Source organism: Chanos chanos, chromosome 8 (genome assembly GCF_902362185.1).
Source record: "Chanos chanos chromosome 8, fChaCha1.1, whole genome shotgun sequence".
NCBI classification, from domain to species: Eukaryota; Metazoa; Chordata; class Actinopteri; order Gonorynchiformes; family Chanidae; genus Chanos; species Chanos chanos.
Window position 1 is genome coordinate 25,490,022 of NC_044502.1, and position 16,991 is coordinate 25,507,012.

Consider the following 16,991-nt stretch of genomic DNA (forward strand, 5'->3'; position numbering starts at 1 on the left):
TGAGAGAACAAACTACTGGAGAGGCAAACTCTCCGAGAGGCCTCTGAGAAATCTCAGCTGAAGGTCTTTTTGCTTCATTTACAATCACTGCAATCTGGGTTGGCTGAAAAATTGGGTCAGACAACTTTTCTGAAGTACAAAATGGGGATGGGGGAAACATACACTAAAACGAACAGCCTCTTGTTCTGCTCAATAATTTATTGACTAGCCAAGAGAGAGAGTGGCAGTTTTCTGACATTTCAGTTCCAGTGAGAACAGAGACAGCAGGTGAAAAAATAAAAAGATAAGTGGTAGAGAGCTCATTCTGCTAACATGACATCTGATTTCGTATCAGTTTTGGCATCTCTGTCCCTTGAGGTTTTGTTTTTGTTTTTTTTACTTAAATGTCTAGAACATCACCTCAGTCCAGCCTAACCTCTTGTGTAAAAATGTGTCTTACGCAGAAAAAAGTGGCAGTAATTTTATGTCAGCATCCACCATCCATCCATCCATCCATCCATTTCGATTCTGTCACATTTACACCTTCACAATACAGTCCACTCCCTGTGTGACATTTATAATGTCTGTTACAGGGGAGTACACATTGACCTATACTCATCTTTTAAACAAACGTTAGCCATCTCTCTCTCTCTCTCTCTCTCTCTCTTCTTTGCTCAGTGGTTTCGCAGTAATCTTGCTGCAGATCTTTTTTTCTGCAGTGAAATCCTTTTTGCAAGTGCATTTCACTGGGCAGTGCTGCAATACCAATACTAACAGCCTATCACTTTTCAAGCTCTGTGTGAGTGTGTGTGTGTGTGTGTGTGTGTGTGTGCGTGTGCGTGTCTGTGTGTGTGTGTGTGTTTGTGTGTTTGGGGGGGGGTGTTTGAGTAGGAGAGAGAGAGAGAGACAGAGACGGAGAAAGAGAGAAAGAGAGAGTATAGCTTAGCAGCATTGCAGTATAGCAAAAAGGTGGAAATGGTCACTTATAAACATAAGTAAAAACAGAGAAATAATCAATGGATGACAAAAGACACAAAGAGTTCTCTCTAAGGCTATGAACAATAGTTGAGAGACCACAGACATGAACTGACATCTACTTAACTGGTGTGAAATGAGTGGCACAGAATGGAATATAACCAAATCAAACTGAAACTCAGTCAAACTGAATTCATTTCTATATTCAACTGCAAGTCTCAGAAACGTGTTGTAAGAACCCAAACACCAAACTGTCACATGTCCTCAGACCAGAGAATATCTCTTTCTGCCATGTCATTTTTAGAGCTGTATGTGTATGATTAAGCAAGAAAAATGAAAGGAATTGAGGTAAAATACCACTCAGGAAATGATAGCTCTTCTTTTAGAGATGAAGTTTTATGGTTACATGGTCAGTGTTTAGTTTGGTGAGTGTGTCCATGTTGACAGAACTCATACCCACTCAGACACACTAAGTAGTTGCCACTGTCAGCCTTTGGTTCTTATACCACACACACACGCGCACGCACACACACACACACACACACACACACACACACACACACACACACACACACGCACACAGATACAGGGCCACTGCTGGTGTCCACCAGACAAGCCATAACCCTCTCCTTATATGATCTCTCTCTCTCTCTCTCTGTCATGTAGTCTCTCTTCCTGACTCTCTTCCTCCCTCCCATCTCACACGGGGCTCATCTTTAATAGTCAATAGCTCGCACATACATTTACACACACGTGCACATCTATGTCCTACCATCGTTTTTCTCTCCCCCAGCGATTACAGCAGGTTCTGGATGAATAGCATTGGACTGTTGTAATTCCTTGTGAAGGCTACAGTATGTTATTTCAATCACAAGACCCTCTCTCAGATAATCATGTGTGTGTGTGTGTGTGTGTGTGTGTGTGTGTGTGTGTGTGTGTGTGTGTGTGTGTGTGTGTGTGTCTGTGTGTGTCTGTGTGTGTGTGTACGGACAGCATGTACCCATCCTCTCTCAAGAGGGGTGTGTTCTGTGAGAGATTCTGTGTGCTGATTGGTCTTTTGTCTCTGTAGTGCTGACCACTCCTCTTATTTCCATATCCTCATCCATCTCTTCCTTTCCTTTTCCTCTTCCATCTATTTTCCTCTTTTCTCTGTGCTCTCATTCTATTCCACTCATCCCTCCATTCACCCCATTTTCTCTGCCAGCTATCCCTACCTCTCTCACTACCCTGCTTGTCCTCTATTTGCCTGTCCTTTGTTCTTTTTACACTCTCTCTCTCTCTCTCTCTCCCTTCATCTTGCTGCAGGATGGAAAGAGTGGAGTAAGTGATGCACAAGCACGTTTCTCTTTCTTCACCTCACAGGTGTTTAATTCCTTCATCCCAACAGAACCTCTTCTTTCTCTCTCACTCTCTCTCTGTGCGTGTGTGTGTGTGTCTGTGTGTGTGTGGGTGTGGGTGTGTAGGAGATTATAAGCAGTATGAAGACTGATGATGGATGTGTCTAAATGTACTGGCAGAGAGAGAGCATGCCATTGGTTGAAGGTTTTTCTCTGTGAGGCAGATAGAGGCAAGATTCGGTGCATTTCTATGAGGCTGAGTAAAAGTTAGAGATGAAAGCTTTGGGCGTAAACTGGCTCAGCTGTGCACAGTTTCATAGTGTTAGTTAAGAGGGAATCAGAGGGATTTCACTATTCTGCAGTCAAACTTATTGAAATGCACAACACCTACAAAACACAGTAGACACAGAAAAAATATATCACACAGGTATACACACACACACACACACATATGGAATAGTATAGGTTACAATGTTGTGACTGTTCTCAAAACTACACCAGCAAGCACATATTGACCAACTGAGGCTAAACAGACTGCTATCAGTTACAGTGTTACAGCATAGTCTCTCTCTCTCTCTCTCTCTCTCTCACACACTCTCTCTCTCACTCTCTCTCTCTCACACTCTCTCTCTCACTCTCTCTCTCTCGCTCTCTCTCTCTCAGTTCATTTTCAATTTCAGTTTACCTTATTGGCATGACTGTAATATACACAATGTTGCCAAATCAGGCCTTTCTTATGACAGTGAATGTTAATGATGATCTAACAAGGGGGGAAAAAGAACCAAGGAAAAAAGACAATTAAGTAACGGGAGAGAAAAAATAATTATATAAAACACACACACACATGCACAAACACAAACACACACACACGCACACACACGCACACACACACACACACACACACATGCACAAACACAAACACACACGCAAGCATGTGTATACATACGCACTGACACACACTCACAGGCACACACACCACAAACAGAATTAGAGTAATCTAAGCATGCTGGAGCAGCACTCTGGAGACTTTAATGGGTCCTTTAAAGGCCTAACTTTAGACAGTACGGGAATATTTGTCCACTTGACCAACATAGAGGTCTAAAAATAGTTCTCTGAAGTCTTGACAGATTCTGAATTCAGAATGAACACTGACCTCAGAACGGTGATTTTCTCTCCTAAGCCTTTTGCCTTGGCTTTAACAATGCTACACACACACAAACACACATACACACACACACACACACACACACACGCACACCCACACACACACACGCAGCACACAAGCGCACACACACGCTCACGCACATACACACACACAGAGAATTAAAGCTGAGATTGTGCTGTGAAGCACAGCTGAGTGTCGTTAGAAATGTTAGAAATGTTCTCTCTGCCAAGAGCAGCTGACAAATACTCAGAGTAGAAGTGTATGATGAACGATAGCAGACCCTTTATTCATCTGTTCTCTCCTTCATTCAGACCCTTTATTCATCTGTTCTCTCGTTCATTCATTTATTTGTTCCGCTGCTCTGCTGATATGATTCCAGCCTCCAGTGTCTCTAAGCTCAAAGGAAATGCAGATTTTTTTCTTCACAATCTTCACAGTGTGTGTAAAAATGCTACACACACACAAACACACATACACACACACACACACACACGCACAAACACACACGCGCACGCACGCGCACACACACACACACACACACATACACACACACACACACACACACACACACACACACACACACACAGCAAGGAGAAAGGGTAAGTGACGTCCTTGCTGTATGATACCTGGGGTTAGGGCTAATGACCTCAGCAGGGCTGCCTCACTGCTTACTCAACTCTAACTGACCTCACCTTCCTGCACCACCATGCTTTTCTTCCACCCAGTCTATCTAATCAGCCTCATATCAATGTATGAACAACATGAGTTTGTGTATTACATACATAACACAATTTTAGTTAGATGTATATGTAAGAATATTGTATATTATTTCTGTGTGTGTGTGCGTGTGTGCATGTGTGTGCATAAACACAGCTTGTAAAAGTGTTGTTTAAAAGCTGTAGTATACCACTGTCATTTCCAAGTCAGCCCTGTTTAGATAGATAGATAGATAGATAGATAGATAGATAGATATTTAAAGAGTATGTGTATGTATGTATATGATAATGTCAGTACTCTTCCAATGAACTGTCCTATTCAAACAGGCCAAATCTGTACTGCACAAACCAACACCCACCCAAACCCCCCCCCCCCCCCCCCCCCCACAACCCCCACGCCACCTCAGTCCCACCTCACTGTTTCTCTTTAAGGCACTTTAAGGTTGAGTTGATTGTGGGTAATCGGTAGGCTGCATTACAGGGTCTAAGGACCCCGTCCCTCAGAGAGAGAACGAGAGAAAGGGGATGGGAGTTGGGGGGGGGGGGCTTTGCAGGGATCAGGAATATGCATTGAGAGAAACTACTCTAGACTACCACAGACACATGTGTGCTACACATTCATGGCTAAGTGTGACTTTTGGAATCACACACTCATTTATTCATATGCATGCAGTCACACACCCTCTCACATCAAAACACCACAAATATTATAACACGCAAGAAAAGTACTCACATAGCATCACAGACACACACACACGCACACACACTCATTCTTACAGCAATATAAGGTTCACCAGTTTGTGTGTGTGTGTGTGTGTGTGTGCGGTGTGTGAGAGAGAGAGAGAGAGAGAGAGAGAATGTGTGTGTTTGTGTGTGTGTGTGTGTGTGTGTGTGTGCGCGCGCAGTGTGAGAGAGAGAGAGCGAGAGAGAGAATGTTTGTGTGTGTGTGTGTGTGTGTGTGCGCGCGCGCAGTGTGAGAGAGAGTGAGAGAGAGAGAGAATGTGTGTGTGTGTGTGTGTGTGTGTGTGCAGTGTGAGAGAGAGAGAGAATGTGTGTGTGTGTGTGTGTGTCTGTGCAGTGTGAGAGAGAGAGAGAGAGAGAGAGAGAGTGTGTGTGTGTGTGTGTGATTAATAGTCCATTGCAGTGCTTACCTGCCGATCATAGTAGAGTGCTGCTGGACAGCAGCCTCCAGCAGACGCTCTAGAATGGTCCACTCACCCATGATGCCTCAGTCCAGCGTTCACACACACACACCGTCAGCCCAGATATCCCAAACTGCCCTGGCCGGTCTCTGCTCCGCCAGTACGCCCCGTCAGAGGGTGTCGTTCTCCACCGTCTCCCTTACTGCACCTTCAAATCACTCACTGTCCCTTTAGTGACCTCTGTGTTCCTCTGTCCTCTGGTTAGAGTGTGTGTGTGAGGGGGGTGGGGCACAGAGAGGCCTGTCCCACTACACACAGCAGGTAGAGAATCTTTGAGTTTTCCTCCGGACCGCAGCGGTCCGTGCGTGCATGCGTGAGTGTGGGTGTGTGTGTGTGTGTGTGTGTGTGTGTGTTGGCTCAGTCCAAGAGAGAGAGAGTGGTGTTGCTGGAGTAGTACGGAGAGGTAGTGTGATGAGCGCGCAGAGTGTGCAGCAGAAAGCTGATGATGCTATAGCTCAGCGTCTCTGACTTCAACCATACTGTAGTTCTCTCTCTCTCTTTCTCTCTCTCTCCCTCTCTCTCTCTCTCTCTCCACTTCTCCCTCTATTACAGATTCTCTTGTCCTTGCATTGTACTCCGACTCTTCCTCTGCTTGCACCCATGCACTGCACCCATTGGATCCCTCCTCCCTCACCTTTACACACACACACATATGCACACACGCGCGCGCACGCACACACACACACACACTCAGTGACTGTCACAGTTTTGTCCTCCCCATTAGTTTTGCTAAATGATACGCACACCCTCACACAGCGATGGATGCTGTTCCAAAGAGCATCTCATAACAACATCTGAACACAAACACGCACATACGCTACACATACAACAGAAGACACACAACACACCCTGACGCACACACACACATGCACACGCTGGGTCTCTAGGCTTGTAGTACAGCAGAAGTGAAAGACCTGGACTGGCGCGTTTACATCCGGTTGATTGTAGTCATGTGGAGGAAGAGAAGCTTTCCAGTTGAGACTTCTTCACTTTCGCTCTCTCTCTCTCTCTCTCTCTCTCTCTCTGTCTTTCGCTCCCTGCGTCTTAGTGCTGTACACAGCGCTTTAACTGCTGCTGCCGCCGCTGATGTTGCGGATACCTTTTTGTCTCTCCTGCTCTGCTCTCCACTCTCCACTCTCCACTCTCTGCCTTCTGCCTGCTCTCTCTCTCTCTCTCTCTCTCTCTCTCTGTCTGTCACATTCTGTAAGCATGCTCCCCCCTCCCACAGACCTGCTCACACTCACCCTGTACTCCCTCCCCTCTCTCTCTCTCGCTCTCTCCCTCTCCTCTCTCTCTCTCTCTCTCTGATGAAAATTTCCTGGGATTGCTGCACTGTGTGCACTGCCTCAGTGATGCTTGTGAGAATACTTATGGTGATAGAATGAATGAAGGATAATGAGAAATTTATCCCCCTGCAGTCTTCTCTCTCTCTCTCTCTCCCCCTCTCTCTCTCCCTCTCTCTCTCCACTCTCTCTCTCTCTTTCTGTCCTCTCACCTAATATCAGTGTGGAATCTCATCAATGCTATCTCTCTCTTTCACACCTCACAGTATAACCCTATCCTCCTTGTGTTCCCTTTTTCTGTCTTTACATGTCTCTCTCTCCTTCTATTTGTGTCTTTGACAGGTTTACAGTAAGAAAGCATGGTTCAGTTTTACCACACATGTCCCGTCCCTACCTCCCTCCATTTCCCCCTCCCTCTGGCTGCCTCTCACTGTATCCAGCATCAAATCACACCTATTTTCTCATTCCTCTAAGCATCTCCTTTCCCCTCCTCCTCATTCATTTACCACACTCTGTTTCTCTCTCTCTCTCTCTCTCTCTCTCTCTCAGTCCTGGAAGACCTGCATAGGACTTCTCTGTGACATTGAACACGACATGTAATTAATTCATTTTTCTCCTCTTTTTACACACTCTCTTCATCACACCTACAGTGCATCACATGTCCAGTAGGTAGGGGAGGAAACGTGACATAGACAGAGGTTAAAAGCACGGGGAGACAGAGAGAGAGAGAGTGGGGGAGGGTAAGAGGTCAGAAAAAGACAGGTAAAATGACCTCATCGGTTTATTTTGAAGAATCATCGTATTTCTCTTGGTGGTTTAATTAATTTACCTGTCATGTTGTATATATATATATATATATATATATATATATATATACACACACACAGATACATACATACAAACATACAGTTTTGGTGTGATGTTTTTTCCCATGCAGTGAGAAGTGAGTAATATAGACTCAGCGTGTGTTTCGATGTCATGGTAACAGTGCATTTAATGTAATTACATTTTTCCCTTATGTGCTGTGAGTGGGGGAGCACAGGACCACTGGGTAACTCACACAATGCATTAGGAAATATTCTCTCTCTCCATCTCTCTCACATTCTCTTTCATAAAACAATATTTTCTTACCGTGAATGTGTCAACAGTGGACACGCCTCCATCTCTGTAAGTACAGAGTGACTGATATGTGATGCTGTGAGAGGAGTAATAACAGATATGAGAGAAGACAGCAGTAGAGAACATGTCATAGAAACAGTGAGAGCTCAGGTTGCAGATGAAAAGAGAGAGGAGGGTGGTGGACCGGCAGACGGAGGAGGAGTAGGCCCAGAGCTGTGTGTGAGAGTGTAAAGTTTGAGCCCTGAGCAATGGACACAGGTGTCATCACTAGCCTAGCACAGCCCTGCCACTGTGTTACACACGCACACACAGACAGTCACACACACCCACACACACACACACACTTCAAATAGGTTCACAGCTAACACTCTCAGTGCACACATGGACCTATATGTGCATATATTTACAATTTATTAACGTTCATATTCCACAAGATGAGCCTGGACCATACACACACACACACACACTCATAGATCCCTCTTGCATTGACAGGAACCTGAGTGGTACTGCTAATGAAATAAGTGAAAAACTCATTGCGGTCATTACACTAAGCGAGTGGTTCGGCAGAATGTTTTTACAGACATTACAAAAATACATCAGAGCATTAGAGCTAAATCAGTCCGTTGCTGACTAAGCATGTGCATACCTCTATATTTCCCTCCATACACTTAACAACTGTTTCTAATCAGATTACACAAGCTGTTAGCTTAGGCTAGTTTGGGTTTAAATATAGCCTAATTCACACCAGTGGATTTCCAATTGGGACCAATAGCACAGGCCAATCTGAAGCTAAGTGGTCTGATATTCAGCAAAGCAACTGTGTTATTTGGAGAGGGACAGCAGGACAGTTTTCTGATGCAGTGTTTTCGATTGGCTGCAGCTTTGTAACAGTGTGAGGTTTATCAGTATGCTCAAACTATAAATTGTATATGCATACTGATCGGATACTAAGACTGAATTTTATACAAAATCATTTCATGTCCATAAATCACTAATCATTTAAGTTGTCAACTCTATCACAAAAAAAAAACCGTCTTGAAACTTTTTTCATGTATTTCTGTGTTTTATTGTACATATCCATACCCCTGAATAAACTTGTAGTAGTCTCCTCATCTTAAATAAACAAAGATTAAAAACATTTTAAGTAGGTTCAAATCTGTGAATGCATGAACATTCAGATCCAAGGCAGTTTGACAATGCTCTGGGGCAGAAACAGGAAAGTGAAGCAGAAACGGTGGAGTTGTCATAAAGATCCATGGACATGAAAAAACAACAGAGCTCCTCCTGACAAAAAAAAAGAAAAGGCATTCCATCACACACAACTGACACCGTCAAATCAGGCAGAACAAACGGCCGTCAGCTATTTTTGTGCCCTAATTAAAGGCCCAATCAACTGAATTATCTTCTCTGTTAGAGCGTCTTGTTTAAGCAAACGGATTTTGTAAAAGCGTTCTCCACGCTCACAGACAGCTTCATTGGCACGAGCGTGTGTGTGTGTGTGCTACACCCCAGTGCAGACACACAGAGAGAATCATCTTTTGTGTGCCTGTGAGTCATTTCCTAACTTTACGCCAGTTTTGCTTTGGGGTGATGTTCAGGATGCTTCATTACTACAGTGACTGTAACTTACCATCCAGCAAATACATATCCTGACACGCCACATATCAGGGAACTGATATGGAACGACATATGCAAACACTTTCTCTACTGAAACATATTTTGGTGTGACTCCAAGCAAAGTTCTGTTGACAACAGAGCGTTTAATAGCATGTGAGACTGTAACTGCTCTAAGACCAGTTCATACTGAAGTGAATTTAAACAGCGTGAAAACTTATCTATATTGCAATATAACAAACACTGGAAAATCGGGACTTCTTCACTTCATTACAGTTACTATTGTTTGAGGACATTTCAAACCAGATTTGGTTAGAGGGTATTTCCAAACAAAGGTGCCGAGTTGCATTTGGGTTCAGTAAAGCCTGAGAGTTAAATTTAAAAATGGGATGGACCTTTTGCCATCTGAATCATGAATCTGCGATGCTAATGGTCATGTTGGCTTACAAAATTGTTCAGCGAGCATCACCCAGCCCCCCTCACAAGTAAACCACAGTCTGACAGGCAATTTAGAGAGTGAATAATAAACACAGGGTTGTATTCTTCACAGATGGCTCACTGTCATCTCTAGTACAGTGCACAGGTGTGAGTGTATGGGTGTATGGGTATGTGTAAAAGTCTGCCCCAGCACTTCCAGCCATTCACACTTCTTGTCCCTGTCTATTTTTGTCATAGAGAATGCTGCCCCCTGCTGTTTGAAAATGATGGTGCACAGGACAAAGGTTTTAAGGGTTACTGACTTCAGTGGATAAGCGCTCCACAGGAGGAAACAAAGGTGTCTGATTCAGTGGCCCACTGCAGGGCGGGGGCTTCTAATGTCACTGCCCTTCCTCTGGCTGACTGGCCAAGACACCTCACCCCCAATTACTCCTGCCGTGCTGTAACACAGTGCCCCTGTCTCCTGACCTGACCCCTAACATGATCAAGGTGGTCTCAGAAAAAGAACAAGTAGACTGCACAGCCTTACCATGGATAAATAAAGGTTAAAGTGAAAAATAACTATGCAATACTGGACGCTGAAGCAAGTCTCAGGATTCAGATCTTGGGCACCTTTGCTGTACATAACATTACACAAACAAACAGATAAATGAAAGGACAGAAAAGCAAGTCTGCACTTTCACGATAATAAGCATAAAGAGCTCAGTGTTAGTCATGTCTTATGAAAGAAATGGAATCACAGCAGACTACTAATGCTGTCCAGTTGAATCACATAGACTTAAACGAGCACTACACCACGCTAACAAGGCAGTCCAAGCACCACACCACGCTAACAAGGCAGTCAGTCCAAGGCTGGATCTCGATCTCCTAAAAACATTTCATACTCATTATTTCGTTGGTGTCTCACCATTCGCCCCCCCCCCCCCCCCCCCCAAAACATGAACAATAAAGAACTACAGCTGAATATTTGAGGTAATTACATGCTAAAGGGATTTAACTAAGCTCAAAAAGAAAATTATGACATACTAGTCAAGATATTCATTTTTAGATATCACTGAACATATTAGTCACTGAATGGAATGAGGTCTTATATACCTTTAAGTCTAACATAAGCTTTTTTTCTTTCACCCATTTCTTCTGCTCTAGTTTAACAGACCCTGGGGAAATGTCACCAAGGCCCAGGAGAGATGTGAAACCCATGGTAAACTGATGCACTGGATTTAGTTGTTACTTAAATGTCAGTTATGGGTTTGCTTTTCCATTTGCACAGTTTTAAATGCTTGCAAAATGTACCCCCAAACTGATCCACATGACACATATAGGTGCATCACATACAGGGTGTAATATCACAGTCATTTGTTTCATAATGACACTTTTTTCAACATTAAAAAAAATCATAAAAGCAACAGTGAATTAAATTACGTCAGTAGATGTCAGTAGAAATCGAGAGCTCTGTAAATTGCATAAAATGCCCGGAGTATTTGTTAATCGGTGTTTGTGGTGCTTAAGTATTTTTCTTCTTGTTCTTCACTGAGAACAATATAGCAAGTCTCAATCATCTCAAGAGCGAAGTTTATCTTTATTGAAAAGTCATGAATCATAAAAACACAATATATCCAATGTATTGTATTACTGCAACTTGGATACAAACATATTATGTGCATGTGCTTGCCGCGGGACATTACATATTCAAGGATATTTAGGATATTTAAATATCAGATATTTATCTTATTTAAACACCTCTGGAATTTTTTCTTCTAGTTGAAGACGACGGCTGACTTTGGTCATTCTGAAACATCGTTATTTTTTCGGGGATTATTTTGTTTCACTTTGCTTTTACTTCCAGAGTCAGTTTTCCACGATGGCTGAACTCCTTTGCAACGTTTGGTGGGGCAGATGTAGTTCTGTGGATCTTAAATAGAACGAAGGCACTCGTTGTTTAGGTTTCCTTTTAACTTTACCTCCAGTGCGAGGGAAAAAGGTCGAAAGAAACAAGAGGAAAAACAAAGAAGATTCAAAGCATATCGTATCACAATAACTCCGTAAATTCATTCTGGCCATGCCTGGAATTATTTCGCAGACTACAACAAACCTCCGTTGGCCAAAGGTGGTAATTTAGTTCAAGCGAATTTAATGTTTACAATGAATTGAGGTGCATTCTGGGAGAAAAGTGATTGACACGGCGGCCATTTTGCCGCTGGACGCTCTGTTCCCATTGTGTGAGAGATAGTAAATACTGACACTGCCAGACAAGCATTGCATATATTTCATTGCGTGAAATAACATACATTCACCAAAGGTAAGTGTCCATATACGTCAGTCCGTTGTCTTTAAAACACTTTCTACAGCTTTGTCAAACTTTGGGACTGATAAATTGTTATTTAAAAGAAAAAAACATTGTTTTTTTATCGTCGCAAAATGAGAAATCCGATGGCGAAGAAGGCGAGAGAAAATAGGTTCTCCACTTCGAGTCAGTGAAGGCAGAAAAATCAGTGGCACTTTGATGTGCATATTTGCTTCGGTTGTTCACCGAAAATAAGCACCGCGCAATACCTGTAAATATGTATTTGGCTACTCAAGATTGTTTACTTTAATGTCGTACAATTTTTGTGGCGAAAGGTGTTGCGGTTCTTTTACAATATTTGAAAGTTTAAGTCCTGGTGTTCGCTTTAAAATACGTGCTCATCCCAGTTACTGTTGAAATTGCGGCCATAATCTTGCGGTAGAAGGCGGTACTAAGACATGTATGCACTGCCCCTAGAGCTGGCAAAATAGTGTCCGATTGGCTGGAAAGGAGTTTGTCTCATACTATTGGTTATTGGTGGATTGTTAGTCCTCAGACCGGTCTTATTGGTTTGTGAGTGTTTCTCAGTTAGCCGATTGGTACAGTTTTTTACGTTGTAAGTTTACATTCGGACAGTGGGAAGGGCCTGAGATACTTTGTTGGAGCACGCCGCGAGACTTATCAAGCACATATTTTAATATATAGTTACTCTTACAAAGTTATTTACGGAACAGGTTTTTACCGAACACACTTTGTCAATCCTGTCTCTCTCTCAGGTGATCCTTTGTTGCTATGGCACGTACCAAGCAGACAGCTCGTAAGTCTACCGGAGGGAAAGCCCCTCGTAAGCAGCTGGCCACAAAGGCCGCTCGTAAGAGTGCGCCCTCCACTGGCGGTGTGAAGAAACCTCACCGTTACAGGTAACACAAAATCACAGAATATCCAACAATGACAGTATCACGTATTGATATAACCCCAGTGGTCACACCAAATATACTTAGAAGCATACTCCAACCGACAAACTCAAGGGCTCTTAAAGTTCTGTTTGTTTAATTCAGATAAACCCCAACAGATAGAAGGTCATTTGCTGTGTGTTGACAGTTGTTGCGTATCTGGGTGTGTTTGATTTAGGCCCGGTACCGTGGCTCTTCGTGAGATCCGTCGGTACCAGAAGTCTACTGAGCTTCTGATCCGGAAGCTGCCCTTCCAGCGCTTGGTCAGAGAAATCGCTCAAGACTTCAAAACTGACCTGCGTTTTCAGAGTGCAGCCATCGGAGCCCTTCAGGTAAGAGGGTGTGTGTGTGTGTGTGTGTGTGTGTTTGTGTGTGTTATATTATAGACATACGTTAGAAAGGTGATTTCAGTAGGAATCGATATGGTGATTGTATATTTGGCTTTATGTGTTTGTATACATTCTAATGAGGGTTTTTTTTTATATGTGCGTGTATGTGTATGTGCGTGTATGTTTGTAGGAGGCCAGCGAGGCATACCTGGTTGGACTGTTTGAGGACACTAACCTGTGTGCCATTCATGCCAAGCGTGTCACCATCATGCCCAAAGACATCCAGCTGGCACGCCGTATCCGCGGGGAGCGTGCTTAGACACCCGCCGTTCCTCTTTCTGTTCCCTCTCTTTCTCTCTCTCTCTCTCTCTCTCTCTCTCTCTCTCCATGTCTCTCCCCCTGTCCACTCACCACTCCTCCCTCGTTTCTCAGTAGAGTGTAGAGTATGAGTGAGGAGGAGTAGCTGTGTTCAGTCCAGTCTGTTAGTGCTGTCTCCTCCAGACACGTAGGGTACCTTTTATCTGCATGTAACAGGTGCTGGTGATCTAACACACACACACACACATGCGCACGCACACGCACATGCACGCACTCACGCAAACAACCGGAGCGTAAACGAGGTCTGCCTGTGCCCAGCATAGGTCTTTTCACAAAAACACAGATAAAAATACACACACACACACACACACACACACACACTTGCACACTGTTGGGCTGGTCAGAGGTGATGGTTGAGGGCAGTGTAGTGGAGTCTGGGGTTAGTCTGCTTAAGGGAAGCAGCAACTTCCACAGCAGGGTGCTACTAAAACTACCCCAGCCTTCCACATCTGCCCCACCCATGCCTGTCCTGACCCCACCATCTGCATACAGAACTACGCACACATCAGTCTGCCACATCTGCCCCAGGTCTCCCCTCCCTGCTCTATCCAACAGAGCTCCGTCTACCCATCCCGGTCACCACTTCATCCACTTTCTCCCAGCCGAGCTCCATCTTCCGTCCTCCGACTTTCCTTCTCTAATTTGCCCCTTGTCTCTACACCTGGGTTCAGAGCTCTGTGTGTGGGTGTGGGTGTTGTATGAGGCTTGTTTCTCTGTGAGTGTGTGTGTGTGTGTGTGAGTATGTGTGTTTAGATCAGTAAAGCAGAATCGTATTCAACTGCAAACCAGCATCTGTTGGTCAAAAGTTGTTACTTATAATAATGATAATTACTATTATTGTGGATATGGTGTTTTTTCCTTTTTTTTTACAATACATAAATATACTTTGTTTTTACCACTGTTAGGAAATGAGAATAGATTCAGAGTGATTTTTTTTTTGTTTGTTTGTTTGTTTGTTCCTAATAGTAGTGAATGCCGATCTTGGACCGCTTGTTGGAAATCGGGGAGCCACTAGAGGGCACTCTAAACCAGCCTCTCATTCAGCCTCACTGTAGACAGTCATCTTCCTCACTCTATCCTTATTGAACTTCTCTCTCTCTCACTTTCTCTTTTTCTTATGACTGCTCTTTGCTCTCTTTTTCTCTTCCTGTATCCTAGCATCTTTCTCACACTCCCTCTTTCGTTATCCCTTTCTTTCTCCCCTCTCTTTTCCTCATTCTGCCATTGGAGATCGGCATTTGGTGTCACAAAGCGTAGCAGAGAAAAAAAATCATGTTTAGTTCTTTGAGTCTTTCACTTTACATGTAGATCTCTTCCCTCTCTCTTTCTGGTGATACACAATATAACCTCATGTTTGTTTGTGTTTTTTTTCTTTATTTTTTCTTATTCAGAAATTGAAATAAGCTGATCTTTGTATTTTCCAAATTTCTCATAGTATGGTGGTAATAAATAGGTGTTACACAGAATCCCCACTCGTCTGACTCAGTCTTTCTTTCTTTCTTTCTTTTTTTAATCCAGTAGCATGACTGGGCACAGCAGAAATGGAAACTTTCATTTAAGAGCCTAACCAGTATAAGTAACAGTAGCATCGCATCACATTGACTGTTGTGCTACAACATACAAGAGTAACCAGTCTCTGACAGGATGTGGTGGAAAGTTTCTCATATATTGCATCATAATTACTGGCTTTACTCCACAAAGTCTCTATTTGGAAATAAAGAAACTAGTGTCTGTGTATCTTTTTTTTTCTTCTTTTTTGCAAAGTAAAAAGTCCAAAACTCTAAATGTTTGGAGCCCAATGACTGGACTCAAAATTATTGCAGTAATGACAAACACAGTCAGTTTTGTTTAAGTGCTATGACATTTTATTGGCTGAGGAGACCTAAGTACCTGGACAGACAGACTGACCTGACCAATGACATGGAAGAAGATGGTATGTAAGACTTTGTGCTGGAGTGACTGTGTCTGACTGAGTACAACTATACCAAAACTTAAGACATCAAATTCAGATTGCATCTCCACAGATGGGTTTGTTCTCTATGCTAATGTTAATATCAGCTATACATAGCTGTTATGTGGCAGGCTGTCTAGTTTTAGCTCAGCTAAACTTGTCACTGGAGAATTGAAAGCTAAATCAAGAGCTTGCAGGACAATGAAAGCTGGTGAAGGAGACAAGACACAAAAGCAAGTTCTGTCTAAAGTTGACCTTGACTTCTGACATGCCCTAACACTAACTTAACAAAGAGAAAACAACAGGACAACAGCCCACCACAGTCACTGACCAGAGTAACACAGATTTATTCACCACAGTTATTAAAATGACTAATATATGTGTTTGAAGTCACTGCAAGTAATTCAACAGTAATGCAGGAAGTAATACTTAGTAATAAAAAAAAAAACACGCAGACATACACACAAATACAATACGACCTTTTTTAAGAAAGTATAGGTGGTCAAAGTTCCTAATCAAATGATCCTGAACCTCAGATACACCCAGTACACTTTAGAGAAGTGTGAAAATACATGTTCTGGTATGTTACTGTGCTGTACAGCTACATTTATGGGCTAACACAACTTATACACAAAGAGAGTGTGAGTTTATTCTAAGTGCATTAAGAGTTGCTTTGTTTACCCAGTTTGAGCTGTAGATTGACAAGCCTTTTTTACCTGTACATGTCGTAACATATGAACAAATCAACATGTAACATTACATTACATTTACATGTAATATACATCTGAAATTATGGCAGACAGTATCACAAGGTTCACACAACTCCGATAACACCACTCCTGATATTAACAATGTGTAAAAAATGTACAAGTGTTAAAGGAACAATGTGTATAAAAGCAAATGCACTGCCCTCCAGTCACACACGTTCACGTGTTTAAGCTTTATACTGATTCAAGCACTGTGGCAAGCACACAACTTACTAGTGACCAGTGTGTGTGTGTGTGTGTGTGTGTGTGTGTGTGTGTGTGTGTGCACGTACAATTACAGACTCAAAATGTGTTTTACACACTCACAAAAACAGTGTGTACATCTGCCTTGAAGACTCAGCATTTTGAAGGCAGCTTTTTTTTTCTTGCACAACTGTTTTTGCAGATTAAGAGGAACAATGTGTGTGTGTATTAGAAATGATTTGGAAAAAAACTCACACAAACACAGATAATTGTATCTTCTGTTTCACAACAGCATACGTAGAACAGAGAATTGTATGT

At 42.9% G+C, this 16,991-nt stretch overlaps 2 protein-coding genes across 2 annotated transcripts in view; one reads left to right on the forward strand and one right to left on the reverse strand.

Moving 5' to 3' along the window:
• gjd1a (gap junction protein delta 1a) overlaps nt 1-5,394 on the reverse strand; it is a 10,420-nt gene extending 5,026 nt beyond the window's left edge. Inside the window, exon 1 of the mRNA XM_030782654.1 lies at nt 5,324-5,394. Within this exon, the coding sequence (XP_030638514.1) occupies nt 5,324-5,394 (71 nt within the window). The remainder of the gene's footprint in view (nt 1-5,323) is intronic.
• A 6,637-nt stretch (nt 5,395-12,031) lies between these two features.
• On the forward strand, nt 12,032-15,233 carry h3f3c (H3 histone, family 3C). The gene is made up of 4 exons (XM_030781033.1): nt 12,032-12,127; nt 12,889-13,032; nt 13,244-13,397; nt 13,585-15,233. The coding sequence occupies exons 2-4, from the start codon at nt 12,905-12,907 to the stop codon at nt 13,711-13,713; spliced, it is 411 nt and encodes a 136-aa protein (XP_030636893.1). The 5' UTR covers nt 12,032-12,127; nt 12,889-12,904; the 3' UTR covers nt 13,714-15,233.
• The last annotated feature ends 1,758 nt before the right edge of the window (nt 15,234-16,991 follow it).

Coding starts and splice junctions, on each gene's coding strand:
- h3f3c (XM_030781033.1), top strand. CDS start 12,905: ATGGCACGTACCAAGCAGACAGCTCGTAAGTCTACCGGAGGGAAAGCC. Junction 13,033..13,243: donor AAGAAACCTCACCGTTACAG/GTAACACAAAAT, acceptor TGTTTGATTTAG/GCCCGGTACCGTGGCTCTTC. Junction 13,398..13,584: donor CAGCCATCGGAGCCCTTCAG/GTAAGAGGGTGT, acceptor GTATGTTTGTAG/GAGGCCAGCGAGGCATACCT.